Source organism: Aptenodytes patagonicus, chromosome 7 (genome assembly GCF_965638725.1).
Source record: "Aptenodytes patagonicus chromosome 7, bAptPat1.pri.cur, whole genome shotgun sequence".
Taxonomy (NCBI): domain Eukaryota; kingdom Metazoa; phylum Chordata; class Aves; order Sphenisciformes; family Spheniscidae; genus Aptenodytes; species Aptenodytes patagonicus.
In genome coordinates, this window is record NC_134955.1 from 12,961,550 (window position 1) to 12,984,989 (window position 23,440).

At 38.9% G+C, this 23,440-nt stretch overlaps 1 protein-coding gene across 3 annotated transcripts in view; it reads right to left on the reverse strand.

Moving 5' to 3' along the window:
• Positions 1-9,067: 9,067 nt before the first annotated feature.
• ZNF143 (zinc finger protein 143) overlaps positions 9,068-23,440 on the reverse strand; it is a 42,796-nt gene continuing 28,423 nt past the window's right edge. For all 3 annotated transcript variants that reach the window (XM_076344017.1, XM_076344015.1, XM_076344016.1), the window contains exons 10-16: positions 23,032-23,157; positions 19,849-20,028; positions 18,490-18,717; positions 17,090-17,238; positions 15,223-15,384; positions 14,238-14,384; positions 9,068-11,090 (exon numbers count right to left, since the gene is read on the reverse strand). In XM_076344017.1, the coding sequence (XP_076200132.1) occupies positions 11,007-11,090; positions 14,238-14,384; positions 15,223-15,384; positions 17,090-17,238; positions 18,490-18,717; positions 19,849-20,028; positions 23,032-23,157 (1,076 nt within the window). In that variant the 3' untranslated portion in view covers positions 9,068-11,006. The remainder of the gene's footprint in view (positions 11,091-14,237; positions 14,385-15,222; positions 15,385-17,089; positions 17,239-18,489; positions 18,718-19,848; positions 20,029-23,031; positions 23,158-23,440) is intronic.

A 23,440-nucleotide genomic window follows, 5' to 3' on the forward strand; every position in this document is an offset into this window, starting at 1 on the left:
TCGCTGCGAGCTCCGCTCACGGCCGAACCCGGCCGCGCCGCGCCCGCTGTCGCTGCGCTGCCCCGCGTCCCTCCGGCGCGCTACGCCCCTGGGTGCGGCGGCGGCTCCGCGCGGCGCTGCCCCCAGGCGCGGCTCGGCTCGCCTCGCGCTGTTCGGACTCCGCGGCTTTCCCGCGACCGTTAGTCACGTGGCGCGCACGCCAGCCAATCACACCCGCCCACTCGGTTTGAAAACACGGAGGGCGGGGGCGGACCTACACACGGCCGCTTCGCGGGGCGCTTTGGCGCGAATGCCGCGAGCGGTGCGGGCGGAGGGGGCGGGGCGGGGGCGGGGTTCGCCACCCGAAACCAGCCCTGAGGCGGCCACACGTACGTGTCTGCCCGGTGAGGCGCGGGCGAGGCGCCATCTTAGCCCGGGGGCGCGGCCCCGCCCAGCAGCGGCGGCGGAGCCCGGGGACGGCCGGGCCGGTACCGCCCGGGGAGCGGGCGTTGGACGGGCGGGGACCCTGAGCTGCCCAGCCCGGCCGAGGCGGGCCGCGCGCTGCCCTTCTGAGGGTGCAGCTCCCCGCTTCACAGCAAGGTTGTTTTGCTCCCGTTTGGTTGCTAGAAGAGTGCGCAAAAATCTCCATTTCATGCGCCTGAAAACAGTAGCTCCTTTTAGGCCTGTTACAGACGGCCTTTTTTAGCTAAACCAAAAAACTCACACATTCCAAATAACTCGATTCACATGATTTAAAATGCAGTCAGAAACAGGAGCATCAAATACAGCACCCCATACTGCTAACAATAACTCCTGCAACACACTTTGAAACAAACCAAAAGACTGGGCATAGCAAATGTGATTTACAGTGGATGCCATTTATCAGGCTGTCTCCCTACAGATACCACAACTTTGCCTCTCGCCTTCATTTTCTGTCTCATACCACCTTGCTGAAATGTAATCCAACAAACCAACCCGCCAATCTCTCTCCTGTACCGAATCACCTTAAAATGAACCCCTTGGGTAACAAAGGTCTTGAAAAAATCAGTTTTTTTCCAGCCACAGGAGCCCCAAACAACCCAAAGAAAGCCAGGTGTCTATCCCTGTTGAGTTTCTCTCTGCTTCCCCAGGCTCTCTGGGCAGGCACACCATCCCCTGGACGTGCAGGTAGCGCCAGGGGTTTGCTTCCCTGGGAGATGAGGGTATGTGGGATGCTCGGACCCTGCAGCATAGCCCCTCTTCTGTCAGCCCGTGCCCCTGGCCAGCCTCCTCCCCAAAGCCTACCCCTCCTCACCTAGAGGACAAAAACCTCATCTACTGCAAATGGGACACCTCTATGGAAAGCAGCAGCATGGTCTGACTGTGAGTCTGAAAACTTAAAAGATAATGAACTAAAACACTTAAGGCCCAGTCAATAGAAAATAGAAGTTTGTACTTAACCATGTTTCTGTTGTTTAACGATCTCCTGTCGCTGGGCCACTGGTCCCTGATGTCCATGGCCAGAAGCCTCAGAAGCAACTTCAGACATGGTTCCAGCTCCCACAGTCAGGGCACAGACATTCCTGCTGCTGAAGGAAGGACTGTGGTCAACAGTGGGGTTTGGAGGCCCTTTTCTGCTGCCTGCTGAAACAGGACACCTGTATCTCCAACAGGTAATTATTTTTAGACAGATTTTCTATTAAGGCTCAAACTAAAAATATCGGGATACTTTTTTCTCCCCTTTTTACATGGGTGCTGTTCACACAACTGCTGCTCTCCAAGTCCGTGTGCTTTTGGGAGATAAGAAACACCACGGGGATGCTAGTGTCCCATACTCCACTTCTGCTAGCGATTCCTCTTTTTTTAACCTCTTCTGCCTGAAAATTCCCATTTTTTTGTGGAGAGCTGCTGCACAGGGTGGCACAACTGTCCCCAACAGCTCTCACTCATACCCTGCAGGGATTGAACCAGCAACGCGCGCGGGGACGACAGCCTGTGCCACCAGCATTGCACGAACGTAGGAGTGTTTTAAATTAATTTGGCTAATGTAACTCTGTACTCACACACACTCCCCATGCCTGCACAGTGAAATGGTTTTGCTCTGAGTTCGGTCGCCTCCAGACATGTGGGTCACTACCCTTTTCTTTTGTAAGGCCTACATAGAAACATTTCCACTTAAAATATCACATCCCTACGTATTTCTCACACTTTCAATGGCCTGAAAGCTTAAGATAGTTTTTGTTTTCAGGACAAGCAGTGGCGAGCCACAAGAACACAATTTTTGAGATTATGGAAACCTCCCAAAAACTAGTTTCAGAAAACTGAAAGTAGCCAACATAACCTATGAAAATGGGATTGGGCAGCATTTAGAAAGATACGGCTACATCAAGCCAAGTGCTGTAAACACACTTGGTGTGCAATAATTTAGAATCACAATAATGTCCCATTAAAAATACTCATTTTTAAAACTGAAATGCACCGTATAGCAAATACTAACTGAAGCATTCGAGTTTTAGAACAGATGATGTAGAGAAGGCTATTAAAAAAAATACAACCTCCATCTCTTTCTCTATTAATAGCCCACAGAGAGAGATGCAAAGCAATTCCTAGTAAGTGATTCAAAACAACCTAGCCACTGGCTGTGGCTTGCTTCAGTCATATATGAAGGTTTTTTCTTTAAAAAAAGGTTAAAGAATTTAAGCTTTCAATAAATCCCTCCCCCTGAAATGTCAAAGCTGCAGTTTCCTTCCCAAACTCAACCTAAATATAACTGGTGCTGCACTGCTTTCTGAAGTCTACAGGCACAGGTATTTAGTGAGAGTAAGTGGCAAACTGAAATTCTGAAGTCCCATTGTATAGACTTTAACTAATGAATTGCTGTCCTGGTTTCGGCAGGAATAGAGTTAACTTCCTTCCTAGTAGCTGGTACAGTGCTGTGTTTTGGATTTAGGAAGAGAACAATGTTGATAACACACCGATGTTTTAGTTGTTGCTAAGTAGTGCTTGCACTAGCCAAGGACTTTTCAGCTTCCCATGCTCCACTGACTGAGAAGGCTGCAGGTGCACAAGAAGCTGGGAGGGGGCACAGCCAGGACAGCTGACCCAAACTGGCCACAGGGACATTCCATACCATATGACGTCATGCTCAGTACCTAAACTGGGGGGAGTTAGCCAGGGGGCTGTGACTGCTGCTTGGGAACTGGCTGGGCATCGGTCAGCAGGTGGTGAGCAATTGCATTGTGCATCACTTGCTTTGTATATTCTTTTATCATCATTATTATTTTCCTTTCCTTTTCTGTCCTATTAAACTGTCTTTATCTCAACCACGAATTTTACTTTTTCCCCCCCGATTCTCGCCCCCATCCCACGGGGGGAGGGGGGGGGGAGTGAGTGAATGGCTGTGTGGTGTTTAGCTGCCTGCCGGGTTAAACCACAACAACTGCTAATCACTATAACAGTTTAAGTGGGACAAAATCAAATGGAACAGTTCAGGGTTTGTACAGAGAAGGAAGTATTTCTGAAGAGAAGACAAAGGTATGAGAGGAAAGGAAAAAAGGAATAGAGAAAGAAATACACAGCAGTAACAATTGTTTTAAAAGAAAGTTTATTTCCAAACTAAGAGCAAATAAGAAAGGGAACTACTGAATAAATATGTAACTATAACAAAATGCATAGTTGTTATATAAGGACTGCATTCATAGGCTCTACATATGTGCTGTTCTGAATTTCCATCAGTTGTTCTTTTGCTGTAGTTTGACGGGACCGTAAACAGTTGTGTTGAAGAGAAGATCATTTTCCCCCAGACTGAGTTGGCAACTCTACTATCCTGTCCACCACAACAACCACTATAACTAGCATTAGGAGGCCTATAAACAGCCTAACTAAAAAGCATCGCATAGCCAATACCCTTAGTCAGAGAGCACATTAGCAATGGACGTCATCACAAGAGGAAGAGAGGCGAGCGTGGAAGAGCTCTGCAGGCTTCCACTGTGCCATACTTTATGAGCCAAACTCATCCCAAATTCTCTGAAGCTGATTAAATTGCACCTTTGAGCCTCTGTAGATCTTGCAAACTAGAGTCCTGATCCTCCAAATAGATGTAACAGCACGTAACCTGACGTCCAGGCAGTGCCTGACTGATATTCCTACAAATTTGAGTGGTTTAAGGGTTTTCAGGATATTTGCAAAATTGGCTTCTGGTTTTCTTTAATACTTGCTTTTAAATTAAAAAAGTAAGTACATCAGCCTGGTGCACTGAAGATTTTGCTACCAGAAATACTTATCTGGGGCAGCACATGCTCACTGACAAACAGCTGCTTTTAACTAGGAGTTTTCAAGCTCAAGGGAAACCATTGTTCCCTCTTTTGTGGGTAGCAGGGGAACCCAAATAATGATGAATGGGAAGGAAATGGAACAATGGCCAATTTGTCTAGCTGTTAGAGGAAACTGCCACAGAAGTGGGTACACTGCCATCTTGTTAGGATTTCCTGCACTTACAAGTTCATCTGCAGTTCCCTAAAACCACTTTGATCAAATTGGAAGAGTTCTGCCAAAAACTAGATGAAACCCATTCTACATCAGCCAGCATAGTCGTGAAACTATGATGAGTTCATCTTACGAGAAGGGTAAATGGAGTGAAAAAGCAGAAGAGGAGGAAGGTCAAGTTGCTTATATGAAAAACAGAAACACTACAGCCACCTGTGCCAAGGCTGTTGCTGGAGAACCAAGAGCAGGGACAGATCTGTGCTATTCCCAGCTTTTCTCTTGGGTTCCAGCCCGTACCTAGGGACCAGCGTGCTTGTCACTGGTGCCAGTGATGGCGTTCCAATGTTCACGCAAGACTTGGCATATACAGGGCTAACAGGTCTCAGTGGTAGTGTGCCAACTGGGAGATGTCTCTGGGCCACTGACAGCTTTACAAGTGAACAGTTTAAAGATTATTTTATCTGGGGTTGTGCTGCTAACAGCTGTTTTTCTTCATTACAAGGTCCAGAGTTGAATGGGTTCTCCATCAAAGGTGGACTTTGTGTCCAAAGACATGCCTGTAGTTGATGCTGCCAGTCCTTTTACCCTTCTTAGCCAATAGTCTGCATGCAGATAGAGCATTTCTCAAGGATGTATTCACCCAGGAAGTGTAAATAGTAAGAGCAAGAGAACAAGGTGGAGAATAGAATGGGGAATTTGACAGCGCATAGGATGCCTCCCAAAGTATAGAGCAGCTTCTGGGCCCAAAATCTGGGAATTTAAGGGAAGATCTGAAGATACTCAAAAAGAAGTTATAATGTACAAGGTACATTAAAAAAGCACAGGTTTTGCCAAGCAGTCACGTACAATTCAGTATTTCTCTGTGACTATGACAGCACACACTCTTAACAGTTTTTAGTCACTCCCTTTTTGCCTGTTAGGTCTGCCTCTTAACACTTGAAATCTCTGCTTACAAAGAAAATGGCAAAAGAATCTGTTCCAAAGAGTTGTATTCAGATCAGAAATTTCCTCCAAAACATCCTAAAAGTTGAAGAGACAGAATGATTGCCATGACTGAAAACAGGTACAATTAGAATGCCCCATTCCTGTGCTGAAGTGAAGTTAAAACGATCAGAATAGAAGTCAAGATTTTGTATCTGCAATTAAAAACCTCAAAATGTCTAATGCACAGAAACTAAATAGTCACTACTAGTTTACCAGTATCACTAGCCTTCTTCCTTTTTCTCCTTCAGGGAACATGCAAAACCATAAAAGAGGTACTCAGCCTTTTTTCAAATTTACTACTATTCATTTTAATAATCCCTTATGCATATTGTTTAAGGTAAGACATTTTGCAAACATTTTTTAGAGACGCAGATAAAAAGATAAAAGCGTACTAAGAAGTTCAAGAAGCTCATCCACCTTCCCGTTAACACTATCCTCAGGAACCTACATACATTCAAAAATCTCTCTCTTATTGTCTTGAATATATCTGTTTAAAAACAAAAAGCAGCTAATCCTGTCTGTCCCACAAACCATTCTTGTATTTTCTGATTTTTCAGTCATTACCACCTATATTCAAATCTGAATTAGCTCTACACCAAAGCAAAAAGCCCACTGGAGATGTAGATTTGGAACATTGTTGTGTCTACAGGAGCTTTCTGCAGCCATGTGGTAATTTCTGTTATGCCAGCACACCTGCCAGATGTTAGGAAGTCAGCCTCTTTTCCTTGTCTTGCCTCACTAAAGATACCTGCTCAGAAGCCTCTCAGCCAAATACTACAGAATCGAGCAGTAACATGATGGAGAGTCTAAAACTCCCCAGAAAAATAAGTAAAATACAGCAGCCAGTCAGCCTAAAGGCTGGTGAGGGATTTAAACAAAGGAAAGGATAAAATGCTGGGGTTTTGACAGTAACATAAGACACTTTTTTGTTATAGAAAAAATTCCGCACAATCACTTGTGCCCTGAAAGTGTAAATGTTTTGCCATTCCTTTGAGTAAAATGCTTCAAATAATCTAAACAGAACAAAAATAATCCAAATAAAATCTCTTACTGCTTCAGAACCTGAGATGGATGGGATTTAAGGGGGTCACATTTCCATTAGAGATAAATACACAGACTGTGTAGGACAAAATGCTTGCTTGTTGATATAAGCTTGTATGTTTATTGGGATAATTAAAGTCTGCTTTGAATATAACCCTCAGTTGAAAAAGTCTAGTATCACATTCCTGATAGGGTTAGGTGTCAACCACTTACTGCTAATGGTGATGGTCTAATTAGATTGTTAGATTTTCCTTTGGCCAAGTGAACTTTACTAACAATGAAAAATAGCATCAAAAGAATGTCAAACTGCTGGTAACACCTAAGCTACATTTTAAAACACATAACACAACAAGGAAAAATGCTTGTTTCTATGCCTTATTTGGAGTGTAGTACACTATTTATGACACAAGAACTGAAAGTGGCTTTTGATTTTTTGGTCTCTTGTCATAGGGGTCCAAACTTTGGAAGGTTTTTATCAATGGAGCAAAAAATACTTTTGGGGGATCTGGTGTTCAAATATATACTGCTTTGCAAAAAAATAGGAGTACCTTATTATCAACAACCAGCTGGAGTTTGAATTTATGCATCTGCAAAGACAAGGGATGCATTAATTTGTATCTTTTTCAAGACAAAAATGATGCAGGCTGAATAAAAACATTTTTAAAGTTCCAAGCAACTGTAAAGTAATAGCTGAACAGGACACAAGTTACCCTTCATTTCCTGTCTCTTAACGCCTTTCTGCTTAAGAAAATCAGTTTGCTTCCCACCCAACTATTAGTGAAATTTCATCTGTGCTACATTTGAAAATTACACAGAAAATTTTACAGAACATTTAATTGTTTTCATTCAATGACAAACTAAGACTGACTGGAATAGGTTTGTTATAGGGCACTTCTGCATCTTGGCAAGTAGAAGCTATGGTCAACCTAAGGTGTGCAATCTGACTAACCTCAACAGCTGTAGTGCTGAAGTTGCCAGATTCAGAAACACTCTTGATCACATCTTTACTCCGTACCATCTTTTCCTGGTGGCTAAATACCGATTAAATAGCTTCCTGTCTCTGGGGAAGGCTCCCTGACTCTGCACTCTGAGAAGTACACAGCATGCAATGATTTTTCTGTATTGTAGAACAGCATGATCATCACAGAAACCAGAGCATCCAGTCAAACAGATTACTCCCAGCAGTATTTGAGGGGTTATGATGGTTAGGAACTAGAATAAAGTTTAGGAAACTGCCTTCCAAGCACAGACATTTTGTTTATCTGGACTATCAGCTCTGTCCTTCTCTTGTGTGCTAAGCAGACACCACATGCCTTTTCTCCCACACTGTGCCTGAATATCTCTGGTATCGGTCAGCTGATCGGTTGCTGAGATTAATTATACCATCAGGGATTAGGGCTGTTTACAACTTGGTTGTCAGGCTTCAGGATTTACTCTTATAAAAACACACTCTTCCAGCGTCAGCCTATTCATGTGTGCTTTGGCATTAGCTCTTTAGGGTAAAAACTGTCCTATTGTTATGCGCAGTGTGTCTGGCACAATAGGTCATCAGCCTGGAGCACCGAAAATAATTGCCTCTCTCTTTTTACTATCAGGAGAGGCACTGAACTACAGTAAAGAAAAGCAAAGCCCACAGTGGTGAAAAACTGTAGAAACATTTAAAAGGGAAAAGTTGACTGCTAAGTCTAGAGAGGTTTTGTTTTTATTCCTTTAAGGGAGGAGTTGGTGTAGGCCTGGAATTCAAATCTGAAAGAATAATTGTGACTGGGAATGCTGGAAATGTGGGAGCCAATTTGTAAAATGAAGTGATATACTGAGTTGCTTTAGTGTATAGGATTCCTCTTTTACAAATTATTTCCTTCTAGTGTGCCAAATTATTCCCTTTGAGACAGAACTTTCAAAAAGAGGAGTAAAATCTATGGGGAAAGGATAGAGATTTCTACTGCCAAATGCCCAATCCTTTTTATCATATTCTTTGTTTCCTCCTCCTGAAATCCTTTTCACTAATCTATCTAACCCGATTTCGTCCTCACTCATCTCCACTACAGGTCCTTCTGACACCAACGTGGAGCATCAGCTTACCAAAACAGCTCCCTTCCACTCTGGTCTGAATGGAAGCAGGGCAGAAAAGTCACACAGATCTCTCCACCCTGAAAACAAGTCTATGATGAATACAGGCCTCACAGATAAGACGCATATAATCACCTCAGCTTCTCTTTAAACACTAAGCAGTCTAAGTCAGTCTGGCTTATTTATTCAGTAAGTTATGTTTTCCTTTATAGGGGTAGCTAGCACAACATGGAAGCACAACCTTTGACTTGGGAGTTTTGCAAGAATAACTGGTAAGATACCAGTAAGAGAAATAATTTAAAAAATACTGCAGCTTTTCCTGACTGAGCTAGTTCTGAATGCCTTACAGCAAATCAACTAGTATGAAAGAGGAAAGAATACTCACAGTTGTACAGTGGTCAGAAAGTGTCCTGGGAAACGAGAAGAAGTAAGAACTGAAGTTATTTCTTTGCTAAGTCAAAGCCATCATTCCAGCCACCGTTTCCGGAAACTATTAGCAATGAAATTTAAGAAAAAAACCCTTGAACGGTTATGTCAAATGATACATCTTTAATTTCTAAAAGGTGATAAATACTAAGAAACTGATCTAGTTGACAGGCAGTTAATCCTCCTTGCATAGTACATTTATCTCCATGGGATATCAAAAATTACACTACTTCAGGAAAACTGGCACCTAAGTGAGCAAGCAGCCTCAATCCTATACAAAAATTACAGACAACCTCAATGTTTCCAAGTTTTACTTTGTAATGGATCCGGAGAACAGTCTTTGCTTCGTCCACACCTATCCCACAGTAGTGTATTCTTTCACTGCACTTTTCAGTTGGCCGTCTGTATGAAAAACATAAAAGGCTGCAACCCACACTGATACAGTAATTCACAATAAATTAGCTTCATTCTATTCAAACTTGGCCTTTTTGAGGTCAAATACCGCAAGGTACATAGTTACGGACTTAACTTTTTATGTAAAATGTGTACCTCACAATACTTATAAAATGATTACTTGATTAACGCTTCATCCAGAAGATGTTTAATCCTTCCCTTGAGAAGGTAAAAGGTGAGGCTTCAGTTTCAGAAGTGCTCTTGACAGTCATCTAAAGTAAGCACTGAATCTTACATGAAGCCAAAAAATTTTAACTTGCTTAACAAGCTTACTTAACAAGACAAGAGTAAAGACACTTTTTCATATAAAAAAATTTAAAGTTCTGTTTTACTGTATGTGTTAGACATATCTACAACGGATTTTTTTCCCTTACAGAATGATAGGTGGAGAGGAGCATTGTACTTACATCATTATTAATAATCCCTTTTTTCTAGTAACTTGTGTCCTGATTTTCAAAAGCACTAATTATCAGCATATCCTAGGTACTGAATGGTAGTAGCAGGCACTCAGAACTGTTGAAAATAGACTATTAGTACTTGTACTTATGCCACAAATGCACCATTTGAAAATATTCCTCTTGAAAACAGGTAGTTTACTTAGTCAAAATTGGTTGACTAATTACTATTTTAATAATTCTTGTAGTGTTTTAAAATGTTTAAAATAACTATTAACACTAATTACTTAATACACTATAGTGGATTATGATCAAAATTAATATGTCAAAAATTTAAGTTTATGATAAATAGACTTTGGAAAAATTTATACAAGGCCGTAAATAAATAATTTGAACTTCAGTCTCATTAAAAAGTAAAACAGTACGTCACACGACAATATCATCCTATCTAGACAATACAATCTTGCTATATTTTATTGCATAATAATTTGAGAGTAACATCTTAAGTAAAATACATAAAGAAACAAAATCATTAGATTTACTTCCTTTAATATTGAACAACCAAAGTTTCTCCTTTGTACATAATCCAATTTAAAGATAATATAATTAGCACTTCCAGCATTAACAGTCTGTATTTACAGTGAATGTGATGGGGTGGATAATCTAAAGAGTATTCAAATCCGTATGAAACAAATCAAAATACGAAGATTTACAGTGGGCTCAAGATCCAAGACTTTTCCATTTATGGAATGCAATTTAAAAGGCTTTGTCATCTCTATTACTTGTAAGGGTTCCTGAAATGATGGTTTTTAATAGTATTTTAAAAATTTGAAATCTTCAGTAATGCCTTCATTATTTGTACGTGACATTAAAAATTAATTCCAATACTTCCATTTAATTTTTCACTTGCTTGTAGACCAGTCTGAAATCTGATGAAAGGATAACAAGGAAATTTACTATATAATCCTAATTCCATATTCCTGAATATACAAGTGTTGGAAGTAGATGATGTCAGTCCATTCCAAGGGTTAGGTACACAAAACTTACAAAATGTTCTTCGCTCTTGCATAAAACGTGTACACAGTATCAATGAGCGGGGAACTTCAAAGTTTTTATGGGTTGCTGCTGGCATGGACCTTTGTTGATTGAAAATAAAATACCTTTCACTCTATTGTTCTGTAGCAGTTTTAGAAGTTAATCATCAATCCCTGGTGTTTCACCCTGTTGTATTCTGGAGGCTATTCTAATGGCTTCTTCCAGAGACTGTTGTTCTCCAAGCTGAAACAAATGCATTCAAACATACATAAATCCAAAATGTTACATATGGATATAAATGTTAAAAAAAAAAAAAAAGAAAATAAATCAAAGATCTAGATGTGGATCAATACTTTAGCACAAGTAAGTGTGATCAGTATTGTCACACCTCTTCTGGGTAATATATACCAGCAGCTATCTAATCAGCATGACAATTAAGATAGCTTCCGATAGCAGATTAAACTCAGTTTCTGTGTGTCTACCGAATACATTTTCTTCAAAGAACTGCTGCATGGTAAACACATTTCATGACACACAAAGTAGATGATATTTCAACTTGGCAGATGTAACAAAGCTAAGATAAGGCTTTCAAAAGTCATGGTAGCTGTTGAATTACATTTAACACTGGTAAAGCAAACAAACATCTTCATTTTTCTTAACTTTCTTGCAGAAAGTCAGCTCTTTGGAACACCATATGACACTAATATATATAAAAAGTATATACTTATTGCAGAATCCTGACTGTATAACAGAGCAGTCATGATGACACTATTCAATTCTACAGTAGTTAGAGAGAAGATTATCTTGCAGTTGCAACTACAAGGCCATCAATGTATCTGGCACTGTCAGAAGCAACATCAACCAACCCTGAATAAAGACAACTGGACACAATTTTGGGAAAGAATCCATGGAGTTTTATAATATGTACAACATGCACATACATCCAGTGATGGGAACACTGAAGACAACCTCAACCTAACAAAAACGTAAAGCTGGCCATTTCCTATTGGCTCGGGAGAAAGATGCATGAGACTGTGCAAAGTAAAACCAGATTATCTGACAGATGGATAGACCTAACGGGACAGTTCTAAATATTGTCTGTAACTTGTTTTTACAGTCACTGGATATCACATTCTGGAGCCACTCAAATCAAGAAGAGCTCTGTTACCACCTCCTTAGGACTTCAATCTGGCTATCAAGCTACTGGCTTTATCAGTATTTAGAAACCAAATGGATTAATTTATTAGTATCAAAGTACAAAAGAGAAACAATCAAGAACTCAGGAATAATCAATAATATTTTAATTTTGAATCCTCTCTTTTATTTGTATTGTATATTTTAAGTTTAATTAATATAAAGATACTTCCACCAAAAGCTTCACTGCTGGTAACAAAAGAGGGGCATGTGCAGAGAGTGCCTATGTTTTCCTTTCATTCAAAGGACACACTGCTGAGGATGCAAGTTACTTTTTTTCTTCCTCTCATGCAAACAGTTGCCTTCTGATAGGCTCTTACATGCAGTTTTGATTACTGCCAACTTAGCACAAAAGACAGGAGTTCAGAATTATGAGCTTCTCGACTTTCATTGCTCTTCAATCAGCATCTGACTTGCTATTTTCCATTTAACAAAGGGGAAAATAACAATCTCTCTGCTTGAAGATATTAACACAATTCCTTTCAATCTGAGCTCTTAAGTAGTACCATGCATACATACACTTAGACTGCAGCATTAATCCTGAGACTCAAATGCTCAAAGGTTTTGACCTCATATTAGTTTCAGTGAATACGAACAGTTTGAAGGAACCAGACTTAAGTTGCTGTTACTTCCACAGGCAAAGTATATTTTACCCCCTGGAAATGAAATTTGTGAGTGCATTTTCTGCATTTCCTTTTCTATTTGAAGCTATTTCCAAGAACCTTAACTTACACTGCTTAATACTGATTTGTTTAGAAACTCTCTTGAGCATCTGCTCTCTGCATAGCCACAATGATGTTCTTTTATATTGGTATTTGTCAGAGCTAAGGCCCATCATGCAAACCATATTCAAGACAGTTGCATATACTCAACTCCCTTCCATGAAAATTATCCTTCTCCTAATTGTATACTGTTTCAGGATGTATGGTTCCCGCGATTGTCCATGTTCTCTAGAACAAAATGTGTGTCTGTGGTGATACCCAGACAACAATAAGATCAAACCCACAAAGTGTTGAGTCCCAATTCCACAGTAAATTTGAATACAAAAGTAGCTTCAATACATTCCCACTGAACTTCTTATTTATGCACATAGTTAAACACAGAATCAAGAGGGCTATGAGGTGGATCAAAAGTATTAGGCACTTTGCAAGACCGATACTATCATGCAACCCAAAATTTAAAGTAATTCAACTCCTTTTATTTTATTTTGAGTTTAAAATTTACTTCTGTCATTGGAGTGGCAATTTCCCTAAGATCCTTCAGTCATTTATTTGACCCTTGACTGCAATGTCATTTAGAGATGAATTTTTAAAATACTGTATCTTCCACGTTTAAAATTTCCAAAAGCTTCTATTAACCTACCATCATATCATATGTAACAAAAATAAAATATACACATAGTTAATTTAATGTTCAAGTAAGGTAGCATACTGGCCATCGTTTGTGCTAGAAGTTTCGTTCAACCTTCCAGTCAAGCCAAGCTTCCCTCTGAATAAACTATTCATGAAAACACTTGTCTAGGTTTTGTTTTCGGTTACTTTCGAGATAAAAGCTTAATTTGTGCTTGGTTTCCACCTTCTTTTAAATTGGCCTAATTTAATTTAAACTAAACTCTTTCATACCTAGAAATTACTCTTTCATCACAGTGTTTGGACAATGTGAGGAACTATTTACAAGAGACTGCTGCTTGTACTGTGCTGGTTTGACACATAAACAGAAGGTTACTATTTCCAGAGATTTTTGATTATTAATCTTTCTATATAACTGTTTACACTTTTTCGCTATTAGCATTTCAAGGCTCAAATAACAAACTCAGTAATTTTATCTGTATAAGTTCATAGCAATTTACCCGTGAGAGTTTGGCTTTATATGTATCAGCTCTATATGTAATGCTGAAGGATGAATGAAAACGCTTTTCCACTGAAAACCTGTGACCCCATGAACAATTCAGTTGACCTGAAGTTTGGCCCTCCCCTAACCTCCCCCTTTTTTGGAAGTTCTACAAGTAGATTTGGAAAATCAGGTGCTTATTATTCCTCTTCCTAACCCTATATATTATTTAAACTATGAGATCATATGGTTATGGACTATTTTTTCAGGGGAGCCAAGCTTATTCAAATCATTTTGTTACATGACTAGGAGCTTCTAGCTCTAGAAGTAAGAAACACTCAAAAAAAACATTTATCACCATCTCACCTGTACTGCAATTTGTGTTCCATTGGATGTAGCCAACAATGTAACAGGTCTAGTTTCTGTTGTCACTAAGTGGTGCCCATGTTGCTGATGTCCCATTTCTGATGATGCACTATGAAATGCTGCTAAGTCTTGAGCCACAATAGCAACCTTCAAGACCAAAGGAAGAGAATCAACTGGATGACATATCTGTTACCGTTACTGACCTCATACAACAGTTATCTTCAAAGTTAAAGTTAAATTTGAAGCTGTGATTATTCATGAGCATAATTGTATTGTGTGAAAGATACATTTTTTAAGAAAGGTTGCCATCACTGTGTTCTCAAAGTTACCTATTAGCTCTCAAAATATAAATATCCTCAGAACTGCACAGAAGTTCAATAAATGTGCCTATAAGCCTGTGATTATACACACAGAGCATGGTGCTTAATAAGTATCTTCATTTTAATGTGGTGCATTTTTAGAACAGTGGAATGCATTTTAACTTAAAGATTAAAAATTATATCACTATATTTCTACTAAAAAAAATAGCTATTGTATTTGTATATTAAAAACAAAACTGCAAATACATACTTACACAAATGTTTCCTATCTGCCAAATAAATTACAGTCCCATAATATTAAGTGATAAAGTTACAGTTTGTACTGGATTCTATTCTTAGCTCTGCCACTCATGTACTGTCTGACTTTGGGCAAAACGCTTAGCATTTCTAGGTCTTATTTTACATACACCTAAATGAATTACCGGACTGGTACCTCAGAATTTTTTCTTGGTGCCCAATTGTTTTTAAAACATTCTGCCATATATTGATGTATAGCACTGAAGTAGAACATATCGTACTCTTATGAGAGGAATGCTATAGCCAGGTGTTGAAAACTGCTTTACTTAGTTAAATCTATGTGAATGACAGAACTGTGATGGCTTAGGCGCCTATTTTATATCATCTTATAAAGGAACATTACACATGTACACAGGATAGTATCTTACCTGCTGTCCTTCGGTGCCTTCTGCAGTAACCATCGCTACAGAATGTGTTCCTGCAGAAGAGATGACGGCATCATGGGCAGGGACTGTGATGGTGGTGCCATCTTGTGTTACCATAGTGATAGTATTGCCAATGGCCTGCATATCTGCCTGGGATATGTTGACCTGAAACACAAAATAATTCCTGAAGTAACAAAAAGAAGGTTTGATTGCTGCTCAAGTCATACCTGAGTCTTAGCTTTCGGCAACATAACATATGTTTTTAAGTAAGGTTTGAAAAAAAACCAAAACAATGATATACATTTGAAGTGTAATAGCATTTATCAAACAAATTCCTGCTAGTTGGCTCAGCAGGAATACTCCTGCTAGTTCAATTTCTTCATTTGAAACAAAATGTGTAGCAATCCAGAACAAAAAGGCAACTTGTTTGTAATAGTGAGGAAAAAAATTTTTAAGCCGTGATCACAAGTAACATACTGGCCAAAAGATCTAGCAGCCGTTACTCCACTTCCTGACCAGCATGCTTATGCATTCCTTGAGAATCACCATCACTCTTTGGCCAAGTCCCCATTTTGGACAAAAAGCCCTCATCGCATTCCTCTTACTGGTTGGGTTCTAATATTCCATAACCTTTCAGACACACTTATCTGTTTACAGAAATAAAATTATGGCTCTCAGTAATAAGAAAAAGGATGCATACTTGCCCCCAGAATCTACAACTCCAAGTTAATAAGATCATATCCCAAATAACTGCATGATAGATTATCTATGCATGTGTCTTACACAATGGACAATGTGACTCAAGGTAGTACCACCTGACATACTTTTATCTTAATGGAAGTACTGAAGAGGCCTATGAGGGCTTAGAATTTAAACCATGAATAAACAATTCATAAAAAATTAATGATATAAATTACTGATGTCTCCAGTATAAACGCATTAGGGCATCAGATACGTGATTTGATGTCTGATTTACAAGGTAATAAAACATCCCAGAACTAAAGTCAAGCTGAAGGATAATTTAAATAAATGCGAGAACTCCATGTCATGGCTTCTGCAGGCCTTCATTTTAGAGGGTAAAAATGCCAGTTACTTAGTATAGGTGCAATGTTCAGGGCTGGCAATATAACAGCCTCCTTTAATATTTCATTTCCAATTTGAATTTAGAAGATATCTTTCATATGTTATGGCATTTCATCTACCTTTCTAGGTGAGATATAAACTTTTCCCCATATGCCTTCGATACATTGCCACAGCTAAACAAAACGGTTGTGTTGAAATCCCCTCCCAATGACATTTCTTATGAAATCCTTAAAAAAATATATCCATGGGAATTTTCAAGTGGAGGTAGTATCAAAGCATTCCTTAACCTCTTGTTTATGTTAGAAATGGTAAGAGCTGCACACTACCAAATAGCTAGTAAAGCAGGCACCTAGACTAGAAAGATTTCCCACCCACCCAAAGTGTGTGCAGACAAGACAACCGTGAAGATGACCATCAAATATTAATAGACTAATCAGGGAATTCTAAGAAACCACAGAAACTAGGCTGTATCTATAACAATTGTTAAAATAGCCCATGCCTACTTTAAAGAGTGACAAAGATAACAAGTATAGCCAAAAAAAAAATCTAGCTTTGTATTAATACAGTTTGAGATGTCAGAATATGTAGTTTAATTTAGGTATTCCACTAGAGGCCAAACCCTAAACATATCCTGATCCAGCTCCAAAGAAGCTTCTTTCCTTAAGAAACCCATGTACCTATTTATCAAGAACCCTAACTGATTTTAGAAAGCACATGGAGTATCTGCAAACACCTGCCTCGATTCTCAACATATTTTTGTCAGCTCTTTAACACTGTGGTTACTTACATGTTGGGTTCCGTCCTGGGATATTAGTGCTACTTGTTGACCTAATCCTGACTGAGTAACTGTAGCAACCTGTGCAGAAATTACATCTTCTCCCTCTACACCTGTCACATAGGTTATCTGGGAGCCTTTGAGAACATCTTCACCTTGACCTATTTGATACAAAGAAGGCAAGAGGATAGTTTACATACTCTGAATGCTGCCAGGAAAGCAAATGACAAGGATTAAGTGCCAGCCTGGTTTGAAGGTTTTAAACACTGCAATGGAAGAATTATAGTGGAAAGATGAGAAAAATAAAAGAAGGAAAGGTAGCAAAAGCAAGTCAGAAAGTCTGTTGCTTTGGGAGCACAGGGTATAATCTTTTAGCAATGAGTTTTAACACACATAAATACTACACATAAAGAAAATACACATTTAGTTCATAAGCAAATATTAAAATGGTGACAAACATTTCTAATTCATTCATTAAATGTTAACCTCTCCATACAAGAGGCTCCATGCAAACACAACTGGCAGCTTTTTAAAAAAGTTATTAATTAACAAACATACAGAAGAACACAGTGATGCCTTTGTGTGAAGATTTAAGTAAGTTCATTATCTTCATAAATGTTTAACCTCAGCAAATGAATCTTATCATTCCCTTAAAAGGAATTAGACTATAGCAAATCTGCTTGAGGCATTCAGTGCAGTTTCCCACATACATGTAGTAAAACCACTTTTCTGACCAAAACAGTTTGCACGTGTATTTCCTATCTTCAGTCACATCTAAAAATCAGAATTTGACAAGTGATATTTGTCCTATCACAGTACTTCCTTCAGTCTGATATTTTATAGTCATAGGATTCAATACTCATGATACCATGAAAAACATAATCTCAGGAGTACTGCAGCACATGAGCTTATTTTCATCTTTGCCTCTAGGACAGTTTACAGAAACTGCTATTAGCAGCAAAACCAGCACAGTATGAGGGTGCTGCAAAGACAGATTTTCCTTTTCTCAAGGCAGTGCCCTTTACTCCTGCACAAAACACTGTCACCAACCATGGTGTTACACGTTTTCTTAGAAAAATCCCTAAGAAAAATCCAGTAGGTTGCAAACAAACATTTTAGATTCTCTCAGGTCCCTTCCCACATTCATGTTTATAGCAGGTTTGCTAGGACTGCAACTCAAATTTCTCTTATCCCAAGGACTGCTATAAATGAGTTTATGATCTGGTCAATTACTCCGTTTCTGTTTACAGGTTGCCTACCACACTAAAAAGTCCTACACAAAGAAGTTAAATAACTTCATTAAGTACTTCAGATTTTTATCTATGCTTTCATTTCCTTGGTTATAAAAACCCAGCAAAATATTATCCAGCCCATTTTTTTACAATAAGAGATTCAAAGACTGAAACTCTAACCTGGAGGTGGCTCAAAAAAAGCCTCTTGTTCTTCTTCAATGGGCTCTGTGTCATTGTGTGCTGTCCGCTTGTGCATAGCAAGTGTAGAAATCTGCTTGTATGTTTTCCCACAGTGATTACAGTTATATGGTTTGGAATGAGTATGTACAACATGATGTTTATACAAACTGGAATACTCTGTAAAACGTTTATCACAACCAGGAACTGTACAGACATAGGGCTTCTCCCCTGTATGGAAAAACGAAAGGGATAAAGAGAACTTCATCCAGAATGTACAGAAAAAATTGTCAACAAATGCTATTTAGTGACACACCTTCATTACCAACCACATTTCAACTTCAAAGGCAACAGTGAAGGTCAAGCTCACAAAGTTTATCAATGCAGCCTCTCACTATCTTTTTTTAAAAACTACTACCAGTAAAAGTTGGGCCCTTTTTTCTCTCTATCATTCCATCTAAAACATCCTTCTGATGAATACAGAATGATACAGGCTGAAAGCTGCAATGTCAGTTTGGCATCGTATTGAGAATTTTCTTCTTTTATTACTGGAAGCCCCATACTTTTCCTCAATGATCAGGTATGTTGATGCAGTAGTACAATTTCACTTACTTTTGAGTCTTTAAGCTCTGAAGAAATCTATAGGAAGCACATGTTTAAACAATTATGATTTCATATAAAACCACCTTTCATTTAAATATCAATGAAACAAATGTCCAAATTACATTATAAACTAAAAAGATAATCTGAGATACAAAACATACCTCTATGAAACTTGTTTGTGCTTCTATAAAATATATAAGGCTACCAAGATGATATGGCTATCACTGGCTTTTACATTTTAGAACCTTCGAATTTGTGCCAATTATTTCTGCTGACTAACCCTGACAATCAAGTTGGATAAGTATTTTCACCTCCAGTCTATAAAAAGAAGGTTTTGACCACCGCTCCAGCAGCAAGGAAGATACAACTGGGATGAAAGGGTGACTCACCAGTGAGCCAAAGTCAAGCTCAGACTTGTGCTTTACTGTTACTTATTTAAGAAACAGCTCACAACGGAGGCAAGCCCCAGAAGCATATTAAGAATTTAGCCCAATGTCCACTGAAGACAAGGTTTTGCATTTGTTTTAAAGAACTTTGTATCCAAACCAAAATTATTCTGCCTTTACAGCAAGGCAGAAAACCTAACTGCTTACCTATCCTCAGTTGAGGGGAGATGAGGCCCAAACAAAAGTACCAAGCCAGGTCACAGAAACATGACTATACCCAATTACAATGCACCAAAACAGTGTTTCACAAGGAGAATGACACAGCCTTTCCCAAGCAGATCGCACTTCAAAATACAAAACATCACTCATATACCTGTGTGTATTCTCACATGATTCTTATAATTAGTTGCACTGGCAAAAGCTCTCCCACATCCTGGCTCTGTACAGTAATAAGGCCTTTCGCCTGTATGTGTCCTGATGTGAACCTTTCTAATATTAGATGTTGTGAATGACCTGCCACATCCTTCAAATGGACACTTAAAGGGCCTTTCACCTGAAAGAAAAGAAAAGGTATACATGCAAAAGTTATAAAAGAACAAAAATCCTAAGTTACACTTAGACTGAATGTTCTCTCTTTGAGACCCTCAGTCAGAAATACCACAAACATGCCACTGTGGAGTGTTCTACTGTTTAGCCAAAACTGGCAAAATTCAGGAAAAACATACAATCTGTAAGCTAAATTATGAAGCATTTAGATTAGTACTTTATGATGTATAAACCAGACTCAGTTGCTTGGATTAGCTTCCACATTGTCCATATTCTAACATATATTTAACACCTCCCCCAATTCATACATACATCACTCAAAACAAGTGTATCATACCATTTGTACATTTGTCAATTGTAATTCATAAAATGAAAAAAAACCCTTCATGATTTAGCATATAACCAAGATACAAATGGATTAGTAAAACTCATTATAGAAAGCACTTAACCTTACACAAGAAGAACCAACTTTTTAAAGAGAGACAGCCCTGAAACTCAAGTTTCAAGCCCCAAAACCAAAGCAATCACAAATACAGGTTCTTTTTAAAATAAGTCTATTTGTGTAATATAAATTTAAGCACAATAACTTACCTCATTGCACCAAAACATTTCACCATGAACACTAGATAAGGCCAACCCCTGTCTAATACCCCAATACCCCTGACCTTTCAGATCTATCAAAGCACACAGAGGGAAAGAGTTAAGGGGGTTAACTTTGGAGAAGTGCGAGCCACCTGACATGCTGTCCTGTTGTAATTTCACACGTCCTAGACCTAAGTACATCCCACCTACTGTACTGCTTACCAACGAGAAGAATCTGAGAGCAAGAGAGGGCAGATTACCACTACAGATACAACATTAAGTACTTAGAGACAGAAATAAAAAACGAAGTCCTGATAGAGACATTAATACCACAAAACTCCAAAGTAGTTAGCTCCTTGGCAGAGGAAACTGTAATTCACTCCTTAGGGCAGCTGTTTCGGGAAGGTTTTTCAGCTTCTTGCCAAGGCAGTGTGCGTGTATTGAGCGTGCACGCCTCAGTGTTGTGTTACCATGGCTCCCCTAACCCTTGCTTCAGCATAGGACCGCAAATCATGCCTGAAAGGAGCAGGGTTGCAGAGTCAACCCCACCCAACAACAGACCCTGCATTAGAAACCACAACAGATTGCTCTTAAAGAACGCCCGCAAGAATGTCATCCGACCGGTTGGTGAAGTCGGCCTTTTAAGTTTCTAAGGTACTTGTTAGAAAAGCCACTTGTTTCCAGGTGACAGATTTCTAGCTCTAGAAACGCAATGCAAGTCAGAACCCCACAGCAGCTATGAGGAACCATCCACACCAGCTTTTCTAATACCAGAATAGTATTATGTCTAGGGAAGTCATGGAGGACCCCGAGGCAAGCATTTGATGGCAACAGAAAGTGAGACTGGGTTGCCACTGAAAGAGAGGGAAAAATAACTTTTGGTTAAAACAGGCAGAAAATGAAGAAAACGTTAACCCTGCTTTAATGATAAAGGAACGAAAAGGTTATAGAGCCATGGGAGAGAGTGGGCAGAGCCCAGACTTGCCTCCCTTGGGTGCACTGTTGCAGCTTGCATAGGGTATGAGTATACACTACTCCATCCATCTGCACAAAGGACTTGGTGCAATTTTCTTCTCATGCTTTGGCTTCCTGCAACTACTCATAAATCTAAAAAAAGACACCCCTGAACTCTGGCCCCTGGACTGCTGGGAGTCTGTGACTGTATTATTAATATTATTCAAACGGATAAATGGTTACATAGGGCTGGCTCAAGTCTTTTGTCTCAACTGCTAAATTAGATTAAAGCTATTAAATTACCATACAACTTCTATGGCCATAAAGAATTAAAGAAAACAGTCTACAGCTAATCAAGTTGTTGTCCATACTACAGAAATCTTTCAGTTCATAGTCTGTACTTGATGTACTACATAACAATGTCAAACAGTTCTCTTCTAGAACTGAAAACAGATGACACTTTATGTCTTCATCCTGATGACAACTTAACATCAAGATAGCACTAATTGCAACAGATGGCTTTTGAATGCAGAAGTCCAAGAAAGTAGAATTATCTCAATGTAATCTTGAGTTTTTATAATTTTTATTGCCTGCTTTTATCCCCCCTGCATTGTTCTTTTTAATCTGAGGAAAACCTATTTCTTTTGTTCTTTTTTTGTTTTTTACTAAGATTCAGAAAGTTCAGTGGAAAAACTTGTCGGTGTTCTAGCAGGCAAGTAAATATACTTAATGGAATAGGTTAGTATGTGATAGATTATTCTTCCCACATTTAAGAGTTTTTTTTTGTTTGGGTTTTTTTTGGAGATCTCAGGAGCAAAGGAGACATTGTGCAAACTTGTTTACATGTGTGTGCACCCATAGAGTTCTGTGGAGTGGAGTGTATGCTGTCTAGAATTTATTTGTGGTTTGGCTTTTAAATGAATCTTTTTTTAGACCAAACATAAGGGTTTTTTTTTTAATGCATTTGGAAGTTTTAATAACAGTTGGTTTTCTATGATATTTTTGTTCATTTTTCTGCTGCAAGAAGAGAAGGGAAATCAGGATAACAACAAGCTCAGAACTATCAACCTTCGTGAAGCTGGCATGCAAGTTATCTTAAAGCATCAAAACTTAAGAACACTGATGCCATTTCTAAAAGGCGAGCCATATTATTGAGGAAAAGTTCCTTGTTCTGTTACAGCTGCAAATGAAATTGTAAAGGTACCAGATGACACAGTGCCAATGTAAGTGATGCATTCCTAAAAGTTAGTGCATTTGCAATAGCAGTGTGAATGCTTAAGCACTTTTTCCAAGAAAAGCATGCTGGATTTGCAGTAAATGCTTACCATGCTGAAATGCTGTTGAGCTCACTGGGCTTCAGAAAGAGAATATACACAGGCTGATTTCGTAAGTATAAAGTCACAGAATGATCAAAGAGAAAAAAAAAAATCCACCTAAGTGAATTAACAAAAAAAATAATGGCTGATAGTAGTACCTGTGTGGGTTCGGATATGTTTCTGCAGGTCTCCTGAAGTCTTAAATGATTTGGTGCAATTTTCTTCTGTGCACCGATAAGGCTTTTCACCAGTGTGTGTTCGGACATGACTTTTTAACCCATACCCTGAAGATCAGAAAGGATGTTATAATAGTATAAACACAAAATTAGGATACTCATAAACCATCACCATCAAAAGCTGTGCTTGCCATTCCAATCAGGAAGCTCCCTGATGAGTAAAATTTGTTTTCACTCTTCAAAAGCTCTTCATTCTACCATACAGAGCAGCAGAACTTAGATACAGTTTAGAAATTCTTTCATCCTTCATTTATGAAGAAAGTACACTTCCATAATGCTGCTTCTTCCCTTCAAAAGGATAAACTGTAATGATTATAATGTGGACAAATAC